This window comes from Candidozyma auris, chromosome 1 (assembly GCF_003013715.1).
Source record: "Candidozyma auris chromosome 1, complete sequence".
Lineage (NCBI taxonomy): Eukaryota > Fungi > Ascomycota > Pichiomycetes > Serinales > Metschnikowiaceae > Candidozyma > Candidozyma auris.
This window is the reverse complement of record NC_072812.1, coordinates 1,062,806-1,084,207: the sequence shown is the minus strand read 5'-3', so window position 1 is coordinate 1,084,207 and position 21,402 is coordinate 1,062,806. Positions and strand designations below refer to the sequence as shown.

Below are 21,402 nucleotides of genomic sequence, written 5' to 3'. Positions count from 1 at the left end.
GAGAAAGAATTCACTATAGCCCAAATGCTGGGGAAGACTTGAATGAAAATCTCCGTTGGAAATTTGCGCAAACTGAACTGGTTTCGGAAGATAGTCAAATATACATATTTTCATCCGCCCAGTGGTGGGACCAATCTCTGGGACCAGAATTGTCTTCTGAAGCGTCAACTCAAACAAGCGATGAGAAATATTAGTCCAAATGTACTGTAATATCTGAAAGATGCTTACACCTTTGTATGGTAAGTGTCTCTAACAGTTGAAGCCGATTGAAGGTTTGTTTTCTATAGTGATATAGTTTTATTTACTTTAATGGGAATGTGTTGTCTTACAATAAATAAATAAAAAAATAAAAAAAGAATAAGAAAAAAGAAAGAGTGAAGCCTAAAGAGCAAAAAGAAAAAAGTCACCATGCATATCATACCACAGCCCGTCATCATTCATAATACATCTAAAAAGTAAAAACTACCTTACCCACATCCCCCTTTTCAAATTTCTCGTAATACTCCTTAGCTTCGTTTATCGACGGCTTGGCATCGATAAAGTTCCCGAAGTCTCCTTTCACCTGTTCAAATATTTCCAACGCATCTCCGAACAAAGACCATCCATTGCATCTGCCGAAACTCACGGTGACACACTTGGCATATGCCTCGAGTCCATCAAATGGTAATGGATCATGGCCCATGCCCACTGAACTGATAAACCCACCTCTTCTGACGCTGTCAAAGGCTGTTCTCATTGACAGCTGCGCACCAACAATCTCTAAGACCGCATCAAAACCCAAACCACCAGTGTTCGTTTTAATGAGTTCTTCCAATTTGCCTGTTTCGGTCTTGAAGTTAACTGTATCATGCGCACCTAGTTGCTTGGCTTGTTCCAATCTTTCAGGAATGCTGTCAACCACGACAACATACTTGAATCCAATGTACTTCAATATTCTTACGGCACATAAACCAACGGGGCCAGCACCAATCTGTAAAACAGTGATGTCCTTGTTCTTAAACCGCGTTAGGTGATCTGTGATCTTCTTGATACCAAAGTACCCAGTGATAAATATATCAGCCATAAGCACGTAGACTGAGTCATCTTCATTTGGCCCACTCTTGGGTTTCTTGTGCAATGTAGACTTAGCAAAAGGCACTAGCACATATTCTGCCTGGCCACCTTCCAAACCAATCTTTCCGAATGTATTTGTCTTATCACAAGTTCCAGAGTACCCATTTTGACAATACCAGCACTCCCCACACTGGATGGTGAAGCAGGAAATCACCTCGTCACCCACAGCAAAGTCAGAATCGTCAATTGCGTCGCCCTTCTCGACCACAGTGGCCACAAATTCATGGCCCATGGTGGTGCCCTCTTTCAGAGAAATATGGCCTCTGTAGTAGTGGAGATCAGACCCACAGAGACCGGAGTATTTAACTTTCACCACTGCATCGGTAGGTGAAGCAATGTGGGGAATTGGCTTGTCAACGGTCTCAACAAGATAGGGCTTTTTGAAAACTGCTGCCCGCATCGCTGTTATGAAAGGTTGATTGGAAGAAAGGAGGAGATCAGCGAATAAATATTCAATTATCTCCAGACTTAACCCCGTGACAATTAGCGGGGGTCAGCATCAATGTTGCCCTGTATGGCCAAGTATAGCGCGCTCCAGGTCGCTCTTCCTAATTCGGAAGCCTCGGAGCCTTGAAATTTAGAAAGGTTCACATTATCAAGTCAGCACCGTTGTGCCATAATATCTTTGCAATGCCCGTTGTGAATCTTATCATGCTACTAAGACGATTGTATACTTGCATCATGAAGTAAAACAACACGTTGAAGGAGATCATTTGGCCCGCAAATCCGTACGCAACGTAGATGAACACCATAAGAATTGTGAGCACTATTGATGGCAATCTGTCGAAGATGGGGAAGTGGAGGGCAACGACGTCGCTGAAACGAAATATCAACGCATTCCTATCGATCTCACATGTTTGTTCCTTGGTGACCAGGTCAGTGGAACACTGTAACCGCACTGTACTAGAGACCATGTCTCGTAGCAAGGTCAACCACAAGTTCCAGTCGAACACACTTCCATCATTTATCGGTAGATTATCTATCCACGATGTTGCATTTCGAGGTCGCAAAACATCTTTGCTATCTCTGAATATATAGGTCTCGATATCGACGAAGAAGTTCGGCGAGAATGTCACCATGGAACTATAAATCAACACAGCTTGGAGTATGTCCCTGAGCCACTGGAACACAGCAATTCCGTAAACAAAAAGCCGGCTTAGTCTAACAGCTGCTGCTGTTATGGCAACAAAGAATCTCATGCTGGATCTGACCAAATCGGCTGGTCTATGACGTCTCCAGAGCAAAGCGTAGTCGACATTTGGAAGTGGAAAGAAGCCAAAAAGCCAGTGAATCTTCAATATGCGTTCGTTTCTTCGTTGTTGAAACAACCTCACAAAATCGCTTGTGGTTCGAAGATTATGCATTCTGGCCATTCTTCTAAGCTCGGCTCGCTGTGATCGGGTGAACACATCCATTAGATCCAAATCTAGATCGCGGAAGATGTCGAAGTTCTCAATATCTTCATCCGAATCCGACTCCATGTTGAAGAGTACTGGGATGTACAAAGTATCGAATTTATGACTATCGTGGTTGAGAAGTGCACAAGATTCAGGGCCATGATCCACACCAATATGCACACTATGGACTCAGCAACTGTTTTCACAAGAAAACTTATGGTCAGGAAGAAGAAAAGCTTTCGATGTTGATCACGATTTGATCATAAAACTGTGCTCAATTCCCTCAATGTCAGTAACTATTGATTTGGGCTTTTTTGCATCAAATTGGCAATCATAGCATGGGTTAAATGCTAAGGACGTCATCCGCTGGCGAAGTAGATCATAGTAGGTAAAATAAAGAAAAAGCTGGCTTTTTTAGGTATTTTGGGTTCAAGTAGTCCAATAATCCGAGAAGTTTCATTCTATCATAATTTTTTGTGGTCACACCTGCCGAGGATTACCCACTGCCGAGATATATCTAGAAAGCTTATGTCACAAGCACTTATTTCACCCCAAAACAGATACACCAATTTACATAGTGATTCTGATCTATCGTTTTAATATAATTATTGAAGGGTTTAAAGCTGACTATTACGACCTCATTGTTTAGGTACAAAATGCTACAAGTTAGCGCCTGAAGATACCTAGATCCATACCTGCCCAAGTCAATACATCAGTGGCCCACCATGGAATATCACTATGATGCTGGAGATAAGATGTGCCCCACAAGCGTGCCAAATCCTTACTCAACGCAAAGTGCCGCTCAACGATTTCTGGCAGAAGCTTGATCCGTGGACGCAATTCAGGCTCTATAAAGAGACCACTACTGGCCTTGAATTTCTTGACGCCCGAAAAATACTGGTTTGCCAAAAAAATAGTTGTGCCCTCATTGCCCAAATTGTGCTCGAAGACGGAGGGAGACAAGAAAACTGGATCTAGGTCGTCGAAAATAAGCTTGTTTCTCGCAAATCTGTGTGTCATGGTGATGAATTGATACATCTCATATAATGTTTCATGCAAATCTTTGAAATCTGGCCATGGAGAAATGACGGCTCCTGAAAATACACTATCGTGTTTGTTGTCAGAAAACCAATTTGATTGGTTTTTTTTTGAGTTTCCTCTTCGAATGACTGCTTGGGGTCGATATGGACCACAAGGTTCCGCTAGAGAAACTGGTCTCCCTTGCAATCTGTGGAGGTTCACGAAGCTGTAAGACCTACTTGAAAAGCTCGATAAAGGTGCCAGTTTTGGACGATGTGGCATTCCAGGGCTATGCCCTACAAGATATGTTTTGTTATCAAAAGGTTGTTCCCTAATAGCGGGCACAAAGGTTGCAGCATATTGTGCCTTATTACGAGCAGTCAAGAACATCGATACAACCCTTGTATGAATGCCTCCAGCCAAGCAAAGTGCCCAAATTACCCTATCGTACATGCGGTACAAGAGCGGGTCCTCGAGAGGGTGACAAGCTGCTGCTAATATGTACAGCCTAGCTGTTTCGATGCACTCGTTAAAATCGTAACATTTGCCCAATAATTGTTTCTCACAATCGATGCTTATGTTGACAGGGGTAGCTTTTTTTGCAGCAATCTGCCTGTGAAGATGACCACAGCATGAAAAGAATTGAGACTTTCTCATGGAAAAGGATAAGACATGCGGCGATTCTTCTTGAGTTGATAGTGAGTTCCAAACATGCCGTTCACATAGGTCAGAGGAGCCCAAATCTGTTATTGATTCCCCATCTGTACTATTCTCTTCTCTCCTGAGCTCTATCATGCTCGTCTTAGGATCAAGAAGTCTGGATAGTAATGTTTCGAGAAGGGGAATATCGGCAAGTATACCTAGCTCAATACAGTTAGTCATAATCATCAGTACTGTGACGATATCCTTAGTTGCAACACCGCTCATATTGTCTGGGGAGAGAACGAGACGAAGGTGGTCAGAAAGAGAAAAGTATTCGTCACACCAGAGGCAGGCTTTCTGGTAGTCGTGCTTAAGAAAGTAGATCATTGCAAGAGTTGCCCTCACACAGCTTATTGCCGAGAAATCAAGAGCGCCTGTCATGTCTTCTTCGAGCGTTAATAAACTGGACGACAGCTCAATAAGTCTTCGAATCTTTGTGTTGTGATTGTAGTGAGACTTGATGAGAGAGTTTGTCACATCCCATGGGCCAAATTCCTCGATTAGATCAAATATTCTATATGGAAGTGTCTTTTCGTCCACCAATCGTGTATTGGAGGTATCCCTCTTGACTGCTGCGCAGAAGGAATTGGGCGTAATGAGGCCACCAGCGGTCTCATAGCGCTGGACCTGAGCAAGAAGCGGTTGGGGAGGCGGCAAGTTATAGAAGTAGCCCATCCAGGAGCCAATAATTTTTCTGTCTTCATCAGTGGCGATCGTATCGTTTACGATCTTCAGGAACTTTGGGGAGCGTCGACCGTTGTCTTCAAGTATTGTTTTGAGAACGAACATATAGAGCTTTCTATCGGAAGGGTTGGGCGCCGCCTCTATAGCCTGAATAAGAAAATGGACGGCGCCTCTTAATCTACCCAATCTGACTAGGGCAATTGCAGACGCAGCTTTGGCCAGAGCAGTGAGCTCCTCTGGGTAGCAGTTGACAAGAAGTACTAGAACCCGATAATACTCCTTGGAGTTGAAGTTCAACATGATCTCAGTGGAAAAATCGATGAGCATGATTTACTGAATTTTTTAATGGTTTGATATTCTTCTGCTGAAGGGTATAACAGGGCAGAAGAGTGTGGGAGAAAAAGGTGGAAATGGTTGCAAAAACGCCCTACTGCGAAACGAACCCAGAGAGCGACACAGTGACTATGGAGATAACCTAAGTCAGCTTAAGTAGATAAGCAAAAGGATAGTAAAGAAGAGCAATTCGTCAAGTGTAGCGCGTCAATTCTACGCCGGTTTCTTCACCCTACTCGCCATGTTCATATCAATTCTTCGGTGTCTTAGGAGGGAAGCATTGGCACAGAAAAGTTGCCCTAAGGGTAGATCCAACTTCGGATCGACTCCAACACGCAGCACTCTCTCCAAAACTTTCCGTGGTGCCTCTAGACGCAAATTACGAGGTCCATTCTAAATTCCCGTCCGTAGGTAGGGTACATGGGATTTACCCAAACCCAGTGGAGTCTACCACTGAACCCCACAGCGAGTGGGTGGTCGAGCCCCCAAGCCACTAGGACTTTGCAGGCCGTCGAGGCCTCGAGCGCCAAAGACATCACCACATGAGGATTGGTATTTCCACAGCGTGGTAGTGGGTATTTGCACTTTTTTTTTCCTTAATCTTCGAGGATGTGCTCTCATTAGTCTTTTTTGAGAGGGCGAGAATTCGCAGCCAATGCAAACTTCTGCAACGAAGGTCGAGCGAGAAGCTGAAAGTGGGTGCAAAAAAAAAGACGTCGAGAAAAGAGCCGCCAGCCTTTGGCCCGTAACAAAGCACGAATGGCTGCAAATGCATACAAGTGGGCTTGATCAGAGATATGTCTCGTGCCCCTTAGACAATGAGGAAACTGCCATGCTAGTGCTTCAGCCTCTGGTTTAGCCAGGGTCCCCTGCTTCCTGGCAGTCCTGCTTCCCGGCAGGGGTACATTTCGTAAGTGGAGAGCACAAGGCGACTTGAAGAGCACGAGACAAGGAAAGAAGGGAGAGAACAGAAAAGGAGCATTACGGAGACCAAGGCCACAGAAATACGAGGTTGAAAGAAGATTTAAAGAAGAAAAAAAAAAATCAGATAGGAGATCGTAAAAAAAAAAAAAAAAAAAAAGAAAAAGAAAAAGAAAACTAAACATGGGCCGCCGCTGCACCGTAACTGAATCAGCATATGCCTCTTTGGTGACTCGCGGACCGGGAGATCCTCCAGCTGCTGAGGACGCTTTCAGAGGATCTTGGCGCCGGGGTGTCTGTCCCAGAGTTGCGGGACGGCCAAACACGGCACCTGCTCGCGTCGCGTAGGATGAGGCCCAAGCGGGCTTGAAAGCAATAGAATAACTGAATACGGAGTGCAAGAGCGGCATTCTTCAAGGAAAAAAAAAAATAAAATAAAATAAAGAAATGTACATGCAAAAACCACCGACACCACCACAAACGAAAAACGAGTAAGAGAAGGAATATCTCTTCGTGCTTGCATTAATGACCGTTGCCCAATTAAACTTGCTCCCATTGAGCCCATTGGGGGACTTTCGCACTGAATGAGGTTCCCAGTGTCACTTTTTTCGCTCGCTTCCCAGGGTTTTTTTGGGGGCCTTCTCGCACCAATTGGGAATAATTACCACGCGCGTCTCCCCCCTTTGCGAGCTCGCTACTATTTGCAAGCTTATCCTCACAGCGTCCACTTCCTGCCTCGCACCTTTCGCACTTTTAATTCCCTCCGCTCCCTCTCCCACCGCCTGCTTCGTACCACTTTTACTTGCCCCAGGTGCGCCTCCCCGAGTGCTCGTTTTCATATATATACCGCTGCTTTCTCCGCCTACTCCCGCCACTTTTTGGTATCACCGCAAAGCTTCCTATACCTTTTTGCCTTTTGCTTTTTGCTATTTGCTTTTTCGCTTTTCGCTTTTTGCTTTTTGCTTTTTGCTTTTTCGCTGTATCCGCTGCCTCCTACGAACTGCTGCCTGGTTCCTGTCTCTCGCCTGTCTCCCTCCAACACCAAATTCACCGCCTAACCTTACGCGTTTCCTTCCCTCCCTCCCTCCTTCCAGTTCCATTTGGCAACCAGCACCAGTTCTACCACCGCTGGACGGGCACTATTATTTTCTTTTCCAATTCCACCTAGTTCCTTGCCATGCTCAACAAAAAGACACTCACATTGAAGATGAATAAATCGCTTCATGGCGATTTCGACGCGCCCTTGACTCCAGTCGACCAGACCCTCAAGACCCCGGTCGATCCGCCCAACCATATGCCCAACTCGTACTTTGGCGGGCCCTCCTCCAACTCTGGTGCTGTTGCGCCTACTCCTGGCTCTTCTTCCTTCTACCACCATCCTGCTCACGCGGAATCGGACGATATCTTGACCGACGTGGACGAGCCCCTGCTGGGGCCAAAGCTGCTCAAGAGTTACTCCCTCACTTTCACTCCGTTGTTTGACCAGCTTGTGCTTGGCATATACTCCGATATCATGCTGCTTCCGACGACGACGCCGTTTCTGGGCTGCGTGCCTCCCCTGGGTCTCGTGTCGCGTGTGGCGAACGAAACCATGCTCAGTCTCATGAAAAACAATACGGAGCAGGCTCCCTTATACGATACACAGTGTGTGCTCAGCCTGGACTACTTGAAGAACCACACGTACCAGCCCATCATCTTGCTGCTTATACGAAAACGGTTCATTGACTTGTGCTCCGCTCAGAGATCTTCCTCGTCCCACCCTCCTAGCATACCGCCTTCTACTAGCGTACAAGTGCCTTCAAACATAAACCCCAACTGGGGCAATACTGCTTCTAACGGCAACAGCGGGAATGGCGTCTACGGGGTTGTGGGCATGCGTCAGCTGTCGATCCTGAACTTGCTGTTGAACGAACTGAATGTTGCATCTTACCAGCAGCAGCCTTCGCTGGCGGCTCAGGCAGCCGCTCTTTCGAGGCTGAGATCCTCATCTTTCAACTTGAGAAAACATTCTCTTACTAGAAACAACTCATACAACGGCTCCAACTGGTTGCATGTGGGAAACTTGTCGAATATTCGTCCCAATGCGAATTTGGGAATGCATGGCGATCAAAACAACTCCACGGACTCTCTTCAGCTGATGCATGATTACGTTCCGAGAGCTTTCATTCTGAGAGCAGTTGCTGCTCCTCTGTCGAATCTGCATCAAAGCCTGAACCCTTGCTTGGGGCCTGCTCCTGGCGGGTTCAACTCTATGATGCTTGACTATCAGACCCCTCCAAGCTCATCGAAAAGCTCGTTCTCATCTGGAAGCACACCCCTCAATACTTTCCCCAACAGTTACCTACAGCCAGCACCTGGATCTGCCGGGTCTGGCTCGGAAATGGACGAAACTGATCTGGAGCCGCTGAGATCGCGCTCCTCCAGCCGTGGGAACGGCCTCAATGGCTCATTCCCTCGCCCACTAACGATCAATACTGATACTTGCAATTTACTCCAAAACGTGAACATGCATATACCCGGTGGACTGTCTGGGCCAAGCTCGCTTGGGGCTGGTGAGGCGCTCAATTCGCCTTTTCTTTCAGCAACCACCCCATCGGAGGAGCACGGATACTTTCTGGGTCCCACGCTGTCAAGCGGTATTATTGGCACGCTGCCTAGCACAGGAGGCTTGCGCAATGGGCCATTGATGCAAGAGAGCCCAGTTAGAGAATCTGCAATGGCCAACGGCAACAATAAGATAAATTTGCCTGGCCAGTTCAGCTTAAGTGAAAAGAAGCGTGACTCTTTGAAGATGAAGAGAGGAATTCACTAGCTGCAAGACTTGTACATTTAAAATACGTTATAGAATCTAGTTTAGCCTGTAACATTAGACAAGATTTGAACTTTGAAATGTACGCGTTTACTATGACGCGATAGGCGCCTACTTAACTTCAATACCCGGGTCTCTGTGAAAAAGAGAATCATTTTTACCTTCTGACGATCAAGCTATGAAATGCTTCTCGTTAGGCGAATACATGAGGTGATCAATGGAATATCTCAAGTTCATCCATATTGTGAGTAATTTTGCAGCATTTACAAATTGCTGCGCAATCTTAGCAAATAGAAAAACTCACAGTAAAAATAGATCTCCTCATCAACAAAAAATGAAGAACGATAAATTGAGTCTTGATAATTGTGAGGTAATCAAACTATAAAGAGATATCAATATTTCATCTTGGAAGTGGTCTATTCGATATAGTTCACAAGCCATCTTGCGCTGGGTCGCTTTGGACCGAAGCATGCATCAAACTGTAGGAATTTTTCAAGTATAAAGTTTAAACGAAGCAGAAAAGCTCATATTATCTGTAGCTTTTTCTTTTGGCAGTACCACAGTCGAGTGCCTTACAGGAGCTTACTATCTGGTGACACGTCCCAATAACTCGTCCAAGGGACATACTTACACGTGCAATTTACTTTTGATTGGCTCATTCATCGTAAACGACCCTTTTACAAAACCTTCATTTTCTGCCACATCGTAACATCGTGAGCCTTCCTCTCCAATCGCTCTTGTCAGTATCTGTATCGCACTGCACCATGATAAGCCATATAGATCGCACCGATTATTCAGCTCTACCCATCCCACAGCGAACCCTTTCTAGCCCTGAGAAGTCCATTGGCGACTCAGTAGTCCACCTAAAACCTCAACAAAGTGCCCGCTGACGACAAACAAGACCGATTTCGTCCGCATGAATGTGGTATGGGCAGAAAGTTGACATTCAGAGTGCCCAGGCACACATCCAAGCCGCCACGCCCACTTATAGTCTCAGACAGAGCAGCTACACTACTGCTTTTGTTCTCCATTCAGAAACAAACAGATGCATATACTCCAGAGTTGGTCAACCCTGCTGTGTATAGGGTTTTGCAAAAGTTTGATCGTCCTCCAACGTCGCTTCTATATATTCCCAGAAACCTCCAGCCGTCGCCATTTGAGTATTATTGCACGGTGAACGAAGGAGACTCTTCTTTTCAAACAGAGCCACGTTTACTGGTAACAAAGCTCTTGACGGGACTGTGGTGTGAGCTTCAATTGTTTTACGATGTGTACGCTGGCCTGCGCAAGAAACAGCAAACTACACGTTTAACTGAAGGATCGGAATACCACGACAAATTGGAGAAGGAGGAACATGCTTTGGCAGACTTAACTGGCGCTGAAGCAGAATTGGCGGAAGTGGCTGCAAAACACTCGGAGGAAGACACTTTGTACTTGGGCAGAAACCTCAGTCTGGCAATCTGGTGTAAAGCAAACACAGAACACGTTATCAAAAGAGGCATAAATTTGGCACACACAAGACACGCTAGAGAAGTTGCAGTCCACGCATATGTCAACTTGGAGACTGGCAACTTGGCTACAGAAGAAGATCAATTCAAAGACAGTGTACTCGTAAACGGTATTGCAGATATTGTGCAGTTTGAGCCTAAGAACAAGGAGACGACAGGGGGCAACTCCGATATATCTGCCGACAATCTTCTTCAAGAATTTAGCGGCTTGTCACTTTCGTCTCAAGTGTGGGACTTGAGTCGCCTAATTCCAGAGGCAGAGGAGGAGCTTCAAAGAGACTATCAAAAGTACAACATTCAAGTAAGAGACGTTAAGACAAGGGGAACGAAGTCCTTACCCAAAAGCAAGCTGCAATTAAATGCAGCCAGATTACAATGCATGTATTATACTCGATTTCTTCGCAACTTGATGAGAAACCAGGACTTTGCATACGCTTCTTATCAGGAAAACGCAAGACGTCGGCAAGTCGACCCTGACAGTCATATTGGCGAGGCTCATGCAACAGTTCTCTTGCTCCAGAATTTTGAAGCGCTTGCATTAGACTATGTTCGCCTCGCAAAGGGGGAGGACATTGGATACGAAACTCACGACTCAATCATGAGAGAAATGTATAGCAGCGAAGAGGAGGCCATCCGGCTAAACTACAATCTTTCACGGTTTATCAGCGAGGAACAGTTTAGAAGTTTCTTGAGAGTAGTCTACGGAGACGACCTCGCGAGTGATGAAGTAGACATTTCACCACTCTTCAACTCGTGGAGATATCCACTCACAGCGAGGTTTTTTCTGGCCAGGAGTGCCCAGATATTTTACACACTTCGTCAGTACGAGTCATCCACGGTATGTGTCGATTACCATCATGCTAAGTCGTCGACTCTTATCAGCTCTTTGGAGTACCCGTACCACGTTAAGGAAGTCAATGCAGCGTTAAAAGACGCTGCGATGTTCTGGTCTGGCAAGAGACAACCTCGAGGGACGGACTCGGAATTTAAATGCCAGAATTGTGATTACCGAAGTCGCTGCCCTGTGTTGAATAGGCAATCTCAGCAGTCTATTGGAGCACTAATATATCACGATCTACTAAGCTAGAAGCAAGGGAAGATGTAAGACACTATCAAAGGCGAGACCACACGGGATCCATGGCGCCGCCTCTGCAAGCGTCTTGGAAATTAAAAAAAAACAACCTCAATATCTGGGATTCGTTTACCACGTATACCTAGGAACGTCATACAAATGGAGATAAAGTCCCAATGTTAAAGAAGGGAGAAAAGGAAAAGGACTGAAAAAAAAAAAAAAAAAAAAGCATCGGGCCCTCGCGCGAGAGACACCCACACTACACAGTACTCGCTTCTTTGAACGGTCATACCCAAGCAGTCTAAGGCGTTCTTGGATTAAGGTAGAAATCTTGTCAATGAGTTCGAGAGGTTTTGACCACTTAAAGAGGGATAATCATTTTTACGAGACTATCCTACACCATACCTTCGGGTTTTGGGTATACTTCTGGCAAAGTGGAATGGGTGTGGCGGGAGAGCGGATATGTTGCATCGCGAAGTGAAGGCAGACTCGTGCAACGAAGCCACCAGAGACAACGGGCAATTGACCCACAAGGTTGCAACGTATCCTCGGCTAATTTGAAGCAAAAGCGAAAGTTACAATAGGGGTACAGCACAGGGGTCATTTGTAAGGAACCAGACGTCACAAGCACGGATGAGGTTGGCATTTGCCGAGCGGATGCGTGTGTGTGCTAGTTTGCGAAACTATGTATAAGTGGTTGCGAAAACCCGAGCTCGGAAGATACGGACCCTAACGGCGAGAGTCACAATGTGGACCACGACAAGAAAATCAGTAACGTTTTGGGGCGCTGAATCACGGGATGTGGATCCGGGTTGAGGGTTGGCTATCCAGCTTTCCAATGCCAAAACGGGCCTCGTGCTGAGGTTAGATCAGTAGCCCCAGGCATAAAAAGCACGGGGCAGAGCGAGGCAGAAGGAGGCAGGACAGGGCATGAAGAACCCGAGACGTGACATTAGAAAAGCTGGTTGCAAAATTGCTGCAGATGAAAATGGAAAAAAAAAAAAAAAAATTAAAAGAATAAAAGATTAGAGAAGAAAAAAAAAAATATTACAGCCAGTTACGAACAGTCACCCCAGGCAAGTATGGTTTTGCCCCGGATTTAAATCTGAACAAGGGTTTGGCGAAGCGGTGCCGAAGTACTAATGTGAGCTGTGGTGCCTGGTTGGCGCCGGAGAGGTTCGGCAGGAGTGGTTGAGCGAGATTCGGTCGAGCAAGAAAAAACAACAACAACGAATAAAAAAAAAAAAAAAAAGTCAAAATTCCATAGGGCAAGAGATGCAAAAAATGCAAAATATGGCCTGTGATTTTGAGGGTGCGACCTTTGAAAGGACAGACAAACAAAAAGCCAGTGGCTGCTCAACGCCAGGCTTCTAACGTGCCCACCTGCACAGCACAACCCGCGGCCACCACCACTAAGGCAGCAGCGTGGGGGCCACTCTCATTCGCCAACTCCGAAATCTGGGGTCGAGAGGGAGAGGGCAAAAGTTTAATGGAAAGAATGGGGAGAGCCGTGGAAAAAGGTTTAATAAATCAAAATTGGAGTTTAGATCGAGGAGGATTTGAACCAAGGCTTAAGAATTTTCTTTTCATTCGGCAATTCTCTAACTTTTGAACAAAACACCACAAGTGTGCCAGGCCTTTCCATGCTCTTTGGTCTGTCCGAGGATATCCTTCAGGGAACTATGCAAGAGGCATTTTCATTGGTTGCAAGAGAGCGTCTCACTCGAAGCGGCCGCGCCTGTATACAGGAAACAAGTGAGTTTACGTAACCTGGGTGCGTTTTTTCATACTTGCCGCTTCTTCTTCCACACTCAGATATATAAGTGCTCTTGTCCCTGGTGGATCCCACACCTTTTTTTATTTTTTTTTCTCCTTATCAACTACAGATTATATTACACTCCAACAATGTCTCTCCGTTCCTTCCAACGTTCCGCTTTGAAGAGAGCCTTGCAAACCAGAACCTATGCTTCTGAGCCAGTATGTGTGACGAACTCCCTGACTTTGCTGTTGAAATTTTGGATTTCGTACTAACGTCCAGACTTTGAAGGCTCGTTTCGCCGAGATCTTGCCAGAGAAGATTGAGGAAGTCAAACAATTGAAAAAAGAGCACGGCAAAACCGTATGTATACTAAACTCTCTTTACTGAAGCAATGTGACATTTGATTGGTGGTGATGGTTGTCCTCGGCAAGATTGGATTGTGCGGCCGCGCATCACGACTTTTTTGCCGAATACCATCCGGACAATGATCACCGACGTTCTATCGTCCAATCAACTATCCAAGCTTTTTTTTGCTCTCTACTAACACGTTCAGGTGATTGGTGAAGTTCTTTTGGAACAGGCATACGGTGGTATGCGTGGTATCAAGGGCCTTGTCTGGGAAGGTTCCGTTTTGGACCCTATTGAGGGTATTCGTTTCAGAGGCAGAACCATTCCAGACATCCAGAAGGAGTTGCCAAAGGGACCAGGCGGCAATGAGCCATTGCCAGAGGCTTTGTTCTGGTTGTTGTTGACTGGTGAGGTGCCAACCGAGGCCCAGACCAAAGCTCTCTCTGAGGAGTTGGCTGCCAGATCTGCTTTGCCAAAGCACGTTGAGGAATTGATCGACAGATCTCCTTCTCACTTGCACCCAATGGCCCAGTTCTCCATTGCCGTGACTGCTTTGGAATCTGAGTCCCAGTTTGCTAAGGCTTACGCCAAGGGTGTTCCAAAGACCGAGTACTGGAAGTACACCTACGAGGACTCCATTGAGTTGTTGGCCAAGTTGCCAAACATTGCCGCTAGAATCTACAGAAACGTTTTCCACGACGGCAAGTTGGCTGGCGAGGTTTCCAAGGACTTGGACTACGGTGCCAACTTGGCCACTTTGCTCGGTTTTGGCGAGAACAAGGAGTTTGTTGAGTTGATGAGATTGTACTTGACCATCCACTCTGACCATGAGGGTGGTAACGTGTCTGCCCACACCACCCACTTGGTTGGTTCCGCCTTGTCCTCTCCATTTTTGTCTCTCTCTGCCGGTTTGAACGGTTTGGCTGGTCCTTTGCACGGTAGAGCCAACCAGGAGGTCTTGGAGTGGTTGTTCAAGTTGAAGGAAGACTTGAAGGGCGACATCTCCAAGGAGGCCATCGAGAAGTACTTGTGGGACACTCTTAACTCTGGCAGAGTTGTTCCAGGCTACGGTCACGCTGTGTTGAGAAAGACTGACCCTCGTTACACTGCTCAAAGAGAGTTTGCCTTGAAGCACATGCCTGACTACGACTTGTTCAAGTTGGTTTCTAACATCTACGAGGTTGCTCCAGGTGTGTTGACCAAGCACGGTAAGACCAAGAACCCATGGCCAAATGTGGACTCCCACTCTGGTGTCTTGTTGCAGTACTACGGTTTGACTGAGGAGTCCTTCTACACCGTTTTGTTTGGTGTTTCTAGAGCCTTCGGTGTCTTGCCTCAGTTGATCATTGACCGTGGTCTTGGTGCCCCAATTGAGAGACCAAAGTCCTTCTCCACCGAAAAGTACATTGAGTTGGTGAAGAACATTGGTAAAAACTAAACGCGCTGATGTGATGAATTCGAAAAGTAGTTTGCTTGTCAAACTCACATGAAAATTTCCTGTCCTTATATCACATCATGTCTTATTTATTAGTACATTATTGATGTCATGTGTCTAACGTTCAAAAGATTATTAAATTAATGATAAGTGTAGACCTGTAGAACGCAATACTCAAACTGACGAAGCCATATCACGCGCTTCAGCTCACGTGACGGAATTTGCAGTTTTACTACTTTGAATCAACATTTTGAAAATTGAAGAGAGGCATGTTCCAAGACTATCTTCTTCTACGATTTTCTATAAGGAGCTTGACGAGTACGTGCAAATCACAAAGCTCATATTCGAAATCGTTGCTTCTCCCGAAAACAGACTTTTCACCACGAATCCCAAAAGGCAAGGATAGAGAAGAGCTCCTCAAGCAATGTGGGAAAGATCTATATCTCAGACAATTGGAAAGCCCAAAAAGCTCAGAGGATTTCATTCTTCATGATGGACCACCTTATGCGAATGGGGACTTGCATCTAGGACATGCTCTTAACAAGATTCTCAAGGATATTATCAACAGATTCGAGTTGATACACAATGGTAAAAAGATCAATTACAGACCTGGCTGGGATTGCCACGGGCTTCCCATTGAAATGAAGGCCGTAAAGAATCTGATTGATCTCAAGTCTGTTGAGGTACGCAAACTCTGTCGTGAATTGGCCGATAGCATGATCCAGAGACAAAGAGAGCAGTTCCAAGAGTTTGCCATAATGACAGACTTCGACGAGCCATATGTGACTATGACTCATGACTATGAGGCTTCCCAACTCAAAATTTTTCTCAAGTTATTTGAAAATGGTCTATTGACCAGACAATTAAAACCTGTTTGGTGGGGATGCGAGACACAGACAGCATTAGCAGAAGCAGAGTTGGAATACAACCCAGACCACAAGTCTGTAGCCATATTTGTGAAATTTCCCTTGGTCAAGTCCGGAATATTTGCCAACATTGATAATAATGTCAATCTCTTGATTTGGACATCCACTCCGTGGACTATCCCAGCCAACAAAGCTATTTGTGTCCATAAAGACATAGAGTATACTTCATTAAGGCATAAAGAGAATGGAGAGAGAGTCGTTGTGGCGAAGGATTTGGTAGACTCCTTGCTAAAGTATGATGAAAGTTATGAACGAGATGATCTGATGACTTTTATGGGTAGGGATTTGGAGGGTCTCTTTTACGAAAACCCCTTAAGCAAAGGAAAGTTTCCCATCGTCCATGGAAGTCACGTCTCGTCGAATGCTGGCACAGGCTTGGTTCACACAGCTCCGGCACATGGTATGGAAGACTATCTTATTGGCAGAAAGCACAATCTCGAAATAGCTTCTTCGGTGGACGAGAAGGGCCATTTCGTGTCGGAGGCTATTCCTTATGGTTTTGAAGAGCTTGCTGGGAAGTATGCGAATGTTAAGGCTTCAATCATGAAGGTCATTGAGCTTCTTCATTCAAATGGTATGCTCTACCACATGAACAAACTGTACAAACATTCTTACCCCTACGACTGGAGATCAAAGACACCTGTAGTGCAAAGGGCCACTCCGCAATGGTTTGTGAATGTTGAGAAAATCAAGGAACTGGCTATAAAGCTGTTAGATAAAGTTGAGTTTGTGCCTCCTCTGGGTATCAACAGACTCAAAGCATTCGTTCAAAATAGAAGCGAGTGGTGTATTTCTCGCCAAAGATCATGGGGTGTTCCATTCCCAATTGTCTACCACAAAGAAACTCACGAGCCAATCGAGGACACCTCCATTATTCGTTATACCATCGACAAGATTTCAGAATTCGGAACGGATCCCTGGTTTGAGGACGAAGATGATATTTCTCGATGGCTTCCGTCTGATATTGATGGCAACAAGTACTACAAGGGTAAGGACACAATGGATGTATGGTTTGATTCAGGCACTTCGTGGTCCACACTTTCGAACAATCTTGAGGCATCTTTTGTTTCAGAAAGTCCATTAGCTGACGTCTACTTGGAAGGCAGTGATCAACATAGAGGATGGTTTCAGCTGTCACTCCTCAATAAGATTATTGCCTCCACTAATGATGGCAAAAACTTCAAGCCTGTCGCTCCTTTTAATAAGATCATCACGCACGGATTCCTTCTTGACAAGAAGAACAAGAAAATGTCGAAGTCATTGGGAAACGTGATCCTCCCACTGCAAGTTATAGACGGTGGAGGAAAACCCCTTGTTCCGGCGTTGGGTATTGATGGTCTTCGACTTTGGGTCGCTTCCTCCACATATACTTCAGATGTCAATGTGAGTGTCGAGGTGTTTCAAAGATTGCTTGAGAATGTCAAGAAGAATAGAGTAACTTTCAAATTCTTGCTCGGTAACCTTCACGAGTTCACCGTCGCTGACCGCATTGAGCATTCGAAATTAAACAGCATAGATAAATGGGTACTTTCCCGTATCCATCAACTCGAGAAGAAGGTGGTCGCTCACTATAGTACATATAACTTTGCAGGAGCTGTGAGAGAACTCAACTCACACATCAGTGAGCTTAGTGGCTACTATTTTGATATTTCAAAGGATTGTCTCTACACAGATAAAGAAAATTCACATAGGAGACGAAGCATCCAAACAGTGTTGGAACAAATCTTGAAAACACTTATTGGTCTCTGGGCCCCAATCCAGCCCTTGATTGCACAAGAGGCTTGGCAGCTTTACGCTAAGCAGATGCATATCGAGGAAGCTTCACCATTTATGATGCCATGGAGCTTCTTTCAGGTTCCTGAGGAGGCAAAGCGTCTAGATGTGGAAAACGAGTTCATGGAATTGTGGAAAATCAGGGACGCCTTATACAAGGAATTAGAACAATTGAGAAAGGAGGGCCATTACAAGAATAAATTGGAAGTTGAGTTGTTTTTGCAAACGGATGGAGATGCCTCAAAGAAACTTATTGAGAAACACAAAGAATTCTTGGATGACTACTTTTTGGTTTCGAGAGTGACAGTTGGCGCCTGCGAGGTGCCCTCCAGTGAGGGTCCTTCGAGAGAGTTCGCCGTGGAAAATTTCGCTCAGGGAAGCGTGAAAATCAAAGTCCAACAGTCATGCTCGAGAAAATGTCCTAGGTGTTGGAAATACATTGCTGAGCGTGATGATGAGCCTTGTCATAAGTGTACCAGCGTGTTGGGCTGAATGACAACCTTCAGTTAGAATTTTGGCGTGGTGCCCTCGCCGAATTATGAATTGGATTTTCGGCGGTGGCTCGCCGCGCTGGAGCCCAAATTATCCTAATGGCGCCAACGCCAGGGCCATATTCGAAAGCGCCGTTTTCGCAGCCAATGCAGCAAAAATCGGTTTCTGAAAAGCGGTAATTACATACTAAGCGGTGGGAAGTAAAACGTGCCCGACGAGACATTCGCGGAAACCTGTACCCTCCAGGGATGCGAAAGTCGCAACATTTGTTTGGCGCCGATTTGCACCCCTCGAGGAGACCTTTAGGGAACCCTTCTATAAACGACAACAATTTGAGAGGTCATATTGTAAATAGTTAGAGTTTAGAAACATCGTGATTATAGAAGAGACTTTTTTACTATTTGAATTTAGCGCAACCCAACATGTAACCGCAATCGCACCAACTCTATGAAAATTGAAATTATCGTGCTGGGGCCGTCCTGCACCAAGCTACCGCAGAAAGTAGAAGAGAAAAAAACCAACCGTAAAAAATTTCTCTAGCCTCAGTCATTCACGAGAGAACAAGTGGCATTAGGGGCGCCACATCTCGAATTCGGAGAAATAATTGAAAACTCGCTCGAAAACCACGGTCAAATTTGCATACCCGACAAGTCTCCCACAAAATTTCGCGTCGCTTCCCTACCAACACTCGTCCACCTAAAGTCTTGTTTTCTATCACACAAATCCAGATACTCCCCCCTCCGCGCCTGGCTGTTTCCCACCGTTTTGGTAAACACCAGCTCTCCCACCACCAATTTTTGCAACCATTCTCGTGAGGGGTCCATATATTGAAATATTGCCATGAGTGTTTTGCAAAGGAAAATTGAGCATTTTTTAACCACAAAAAATGACCTTGAGGCCGAGTATAAGCTCATTGTAAAGTCTCAACCTCATGACGACTCCGAGACGGGTCTCAAAGACCTCTACGAGTTTGATCAGTTGTGCTATCTGTACATTGCATTGAAGTCGTACTACGACTATTCGCAAACGACTTGGGATCTGGACTACAGGAATATTCTTGACGATTTGGCATCGATAGTTCAGAAGATGGAGGACAAGATTCCTATAGCAGAGATAGTAGGGAACGTGCCTCAGTTGAACGTGATACGACGCCAATTGCGTGAGAATGCTAAAGAGGGCGGTAAAGTGGCTTCGAGTATGGTCCAATCGACAGCTGATATGGAGACTTTCAATGCTGTCATCGCTTCATGCAACTCACAACACGTCAAGGAGACGGAGACTATGAGCCGACAGTTGCCGAAGAATAAACCAAGAACTCCTCAAAGAGTTACTGACAAGTCTTCTACAACAAAAATCTCCCAGCATTCCGAAAATCGTCATGGCCTTCCTTCTCGAGATTCCGACTCCAAAATTGCATCTGTCTCAACAAGTCCCACCCCGGACTCTGGATCCTCAAACCCATCTGAATCCGGGAAGCCCCCTTCGAACATAGCAGCGCAAAATATTTACGAGCTCTCGACTTCAGAAAACGACGAGCAGCCCGATAGCGGCACCACAAAACCTACAGAAACTCACACGTCCAATGGCTTAAAACGAGGAGCACCTCAAGTGACATCGCATTCTCAGAAGCGTATCAAGCAAGTATTCTTCACGCACTTAGACAGCTGGAAGCCGGAATACGTCAGAGTCCTCTACCAAGTTGCCATGATAAACCCGCACAGAATTAATCAAAGCGTTCAAGAAGCATTTCGGGAGAAATTCAACATTTCACTATCGTACGATGCTGTGCATGCCCTTCTATTTCATTATGGAATTCTCTCGGAATCAATGGAGCATTACCAATACTACATTCAAACCTTTCACAGTGTGGCTTCTAAATTTTACGTCAACAGGCACAAATATGTCACAGAACCATGGGCTGAGTTAAAAAAACTGTTTACCAGAAAGACAGACTACACTCTTTCAGATGAAGAGGTGAAAGGCCTTTATGAGTTGTTTGTTCTCCACAGGCAAACATATGGTCCAACAGGAGAGCCCCCAGCTTATTACGAACCCCTATGGGAGGATTTTAATAGGATTCATAAATTCAGGAAGTACAATAAGTTGAATATTCCTACAATCTCGAAAGCGAAGGAGTCCAAACCTAATGATGCAGCAACCAATTATCAACCAGCTCAATTTTCAACTGACGAACACCACAGGAGTATTAATCATTCCACAAACTGGACTCCCGCCATGAATGATGCTATTATCAGAGCTGACGCTGCAGTGGGCGAAGGGAGCGGACGCGAACTACTCATCCAACAAAAGCTTCGTCAGGAAGGCTTTTCTGTCTCCTTGGAAGATATAGGCATTAAGCTAGGAAATGCAGCAGTCGTTGAATCGGCAAAGGTTTTGAAGCAGCGAATACGAGAAACTATGCATCATTTTCCACAACCAAGCCGCCAACTTCTGAGCCGAGAACTCACTGATCAATTTGGGAATCAAACCCCCCAGCCTAATCCGAATCAGACTGGTGCCTCGCGCCCTGCTCTCTCCAGTATTCCACCGTCGACAGGCAATCAGGCACAGTCTGGTAACGCTACATCAACTGCGCATAAGTCTACAAATTCCTCAGTTGCAGAGGCATCAAAAACTCCCTCAAAATCCCTCCCACAAGGTGTCAAGAGAGTGGCCCCTAGAACTGGTGACCAGTCTAAACACTTCGATGGCTTCATGGAGCAAATAGCGAAGTCTGCTCGGCCTGAGTGGCACTATCACAAGCGTTTTGACAAATTGCCCGCTTCATCGTTTTGGGATTTCGAGAAGAATAAGACCATAACTACAGTTGTGGATCACATCAGTCTGATTCCCGAAAATACCTTGAATGCTACGGAAAGAGTCGCTAGGGCGAACTTGATGAAACTCATTACACTTCGATTTCTAAGACTTCATCAGATCATGATATCCGAGGACTACCTACAAGCCCGACTCATCAAAATGATGGAGAAAGACGTCTTCGATCCTAAAGCGTGCCGTCTTATTAATGATCAACTAACGAAAAAATAATTTCAATTTCCAATGATGCATCAACGTTATATTTTACAATATACTATACAGTGAAACGTCTT

At 45.4% G+C, this 21,402-nt stretch overlaps 8 protein-coding genes across 8 annotated transcripts; 5 read left to right on the top strand and 3 right to left on the bottom strand. All coding sequences in view use genetic code 12, as the record gives it.

The window, feature by feature from the left end:
* Positions 1–448: 448 nt before the first annotated feature.
* Positions 449–1,513, bottom strand: CJI96_0000501 (uncharacterized protein; the record flags this gene model as incomplete). Its single annotated transcript, XM_029034726.2, has 1 exon — positions 449–1,513. The coding sequence occupies one exon, from the start codon at positions 1,511–1,513 to the stop codon at positions 449–451; it is 1,065 nt and encodes a 354-aa protein (XP_028889968.2).
* Positions 1,514–1,700: 187 nt separating this feature from the next.
* On the bottom strand, positions 1,701–2,594 carry CJI96_0000500 (uncharacterized protein; the record flags this gene model as incomplete). Its single annotated transcript, XM_029034725.2, has 1 exon — positions 1,701–2,594. One exon carries the CDS (start codon positions 2,592–2,594, stop codon positions 1,701–1,703), a length of 894 nt encoding a protein of 297 aa, XP_028889967.1.
* A 582-nt stretch (positions 2,595–3,176) lies between these two features.
* CJI96_0000499 (uncharacterized protein) lies at positions 3,177–5,243 on the bottom strand (the record flags this gene model as incomplete). The annotated part of the gene is made up of 1 exon (XM_029034724.2): positions 3,177–5,243. The coding sequence occupies one exon, from the start codon at positions 5,241–5,243 to the stop codon at positions 3,177–3,179; it is 2,067 nt and encodes a 688-aa protein (XP_028889966.2).
* A 2,104-nt stretch (positions 5,244–7,347) lies between these two features.
* CJI96_0000498 (uncharacterized protein) lies at positions 7,348–8,982 on the top strand (the record flags this gene model as incomplete). Its single annotated transcript, XM_029034723.2, has 1 exon — positions 7,348–8,982. One exon carries the CDS (start codon positions 7,348–7,350, stop codon positions 8,980–8,982), a length of 1,635 nt encoding a protein of 544 aa, XP_028889965.2.
* A 924-nt stretch (positions 8,983–9,906) lies between these two features.
* On the top strand, positions 9,907–11,574 carry DEM1 (Dem1p; the record flags this gene model as incomplete). The annotated part of the gene is made up of 1 exon (XM_029034722.2): positions 9,907–11,574. The coding sequence occupies one exon, from the start codon at positions 9,907–9,909 to the stop codon at positions 11,572–11,574; it is 1,668 nt and encodes a 555-aa protein (XP_028889964.1).
* Positions 11,575–13,464: 1,890 nt separating this feature from the next.
* CIT1 (citrate (Si)-synthase) lies at positions 13,465–15,104 on the top strand (the record flags this gene model as incomplete). The annotated part of the gene is made up of 3 exons (XM_029034721.2): positions 13,465–13,536; positions 13,598–13,678; positions 13,872–15,104. The coding sequence occupies 3 exons, from the start codon at positions 13,465–13,467 to the stop codon at positions 15,102–15,104; spliced, it is 1,386 nt and encodes a 461-aa protein (XP_028889963.1).
* A 266-nt stretch (positions 15,105–15,370) lies between these two features.
* CJI96_0000495 (isoleucine--tRNA ligase ISM1) lies at positions 15,371–18,292 on the top strand (the record flags this gene model as incomplete). Its single annotated transcript, XM_029034720.2, has 1 exon — positions 15,371–18,292. The coding sequence occupies one exon, from the start codon at positions 15,371–15,373 to the stop codon at positions 18,290–18,292; it is 2,922 nt and encodes a 973-aa protein (XP_028889962.2).
* An 840-nt stretch (positions 18,293–19,132) lies between these two features.
* CJI96_0000494 (uncharacterized protein) lies at positions 19,133–21,340 on the top strand (the record flags this gene model as incomplete). The annotated part of the gene is made up of 1 exon (XM_029034719.2): positions 19,133–21,340. The coding sequence occupies one exon, from the start codon at positions 19,133–19,135 to the stop codon at positions 21,338–21,340; it is 2,208 nt and encodes a 735-aa protein (XP_028889961.2).
* Between the last annotated feature and the right edge of the window lie 62 nt (positions 21,341–21,402).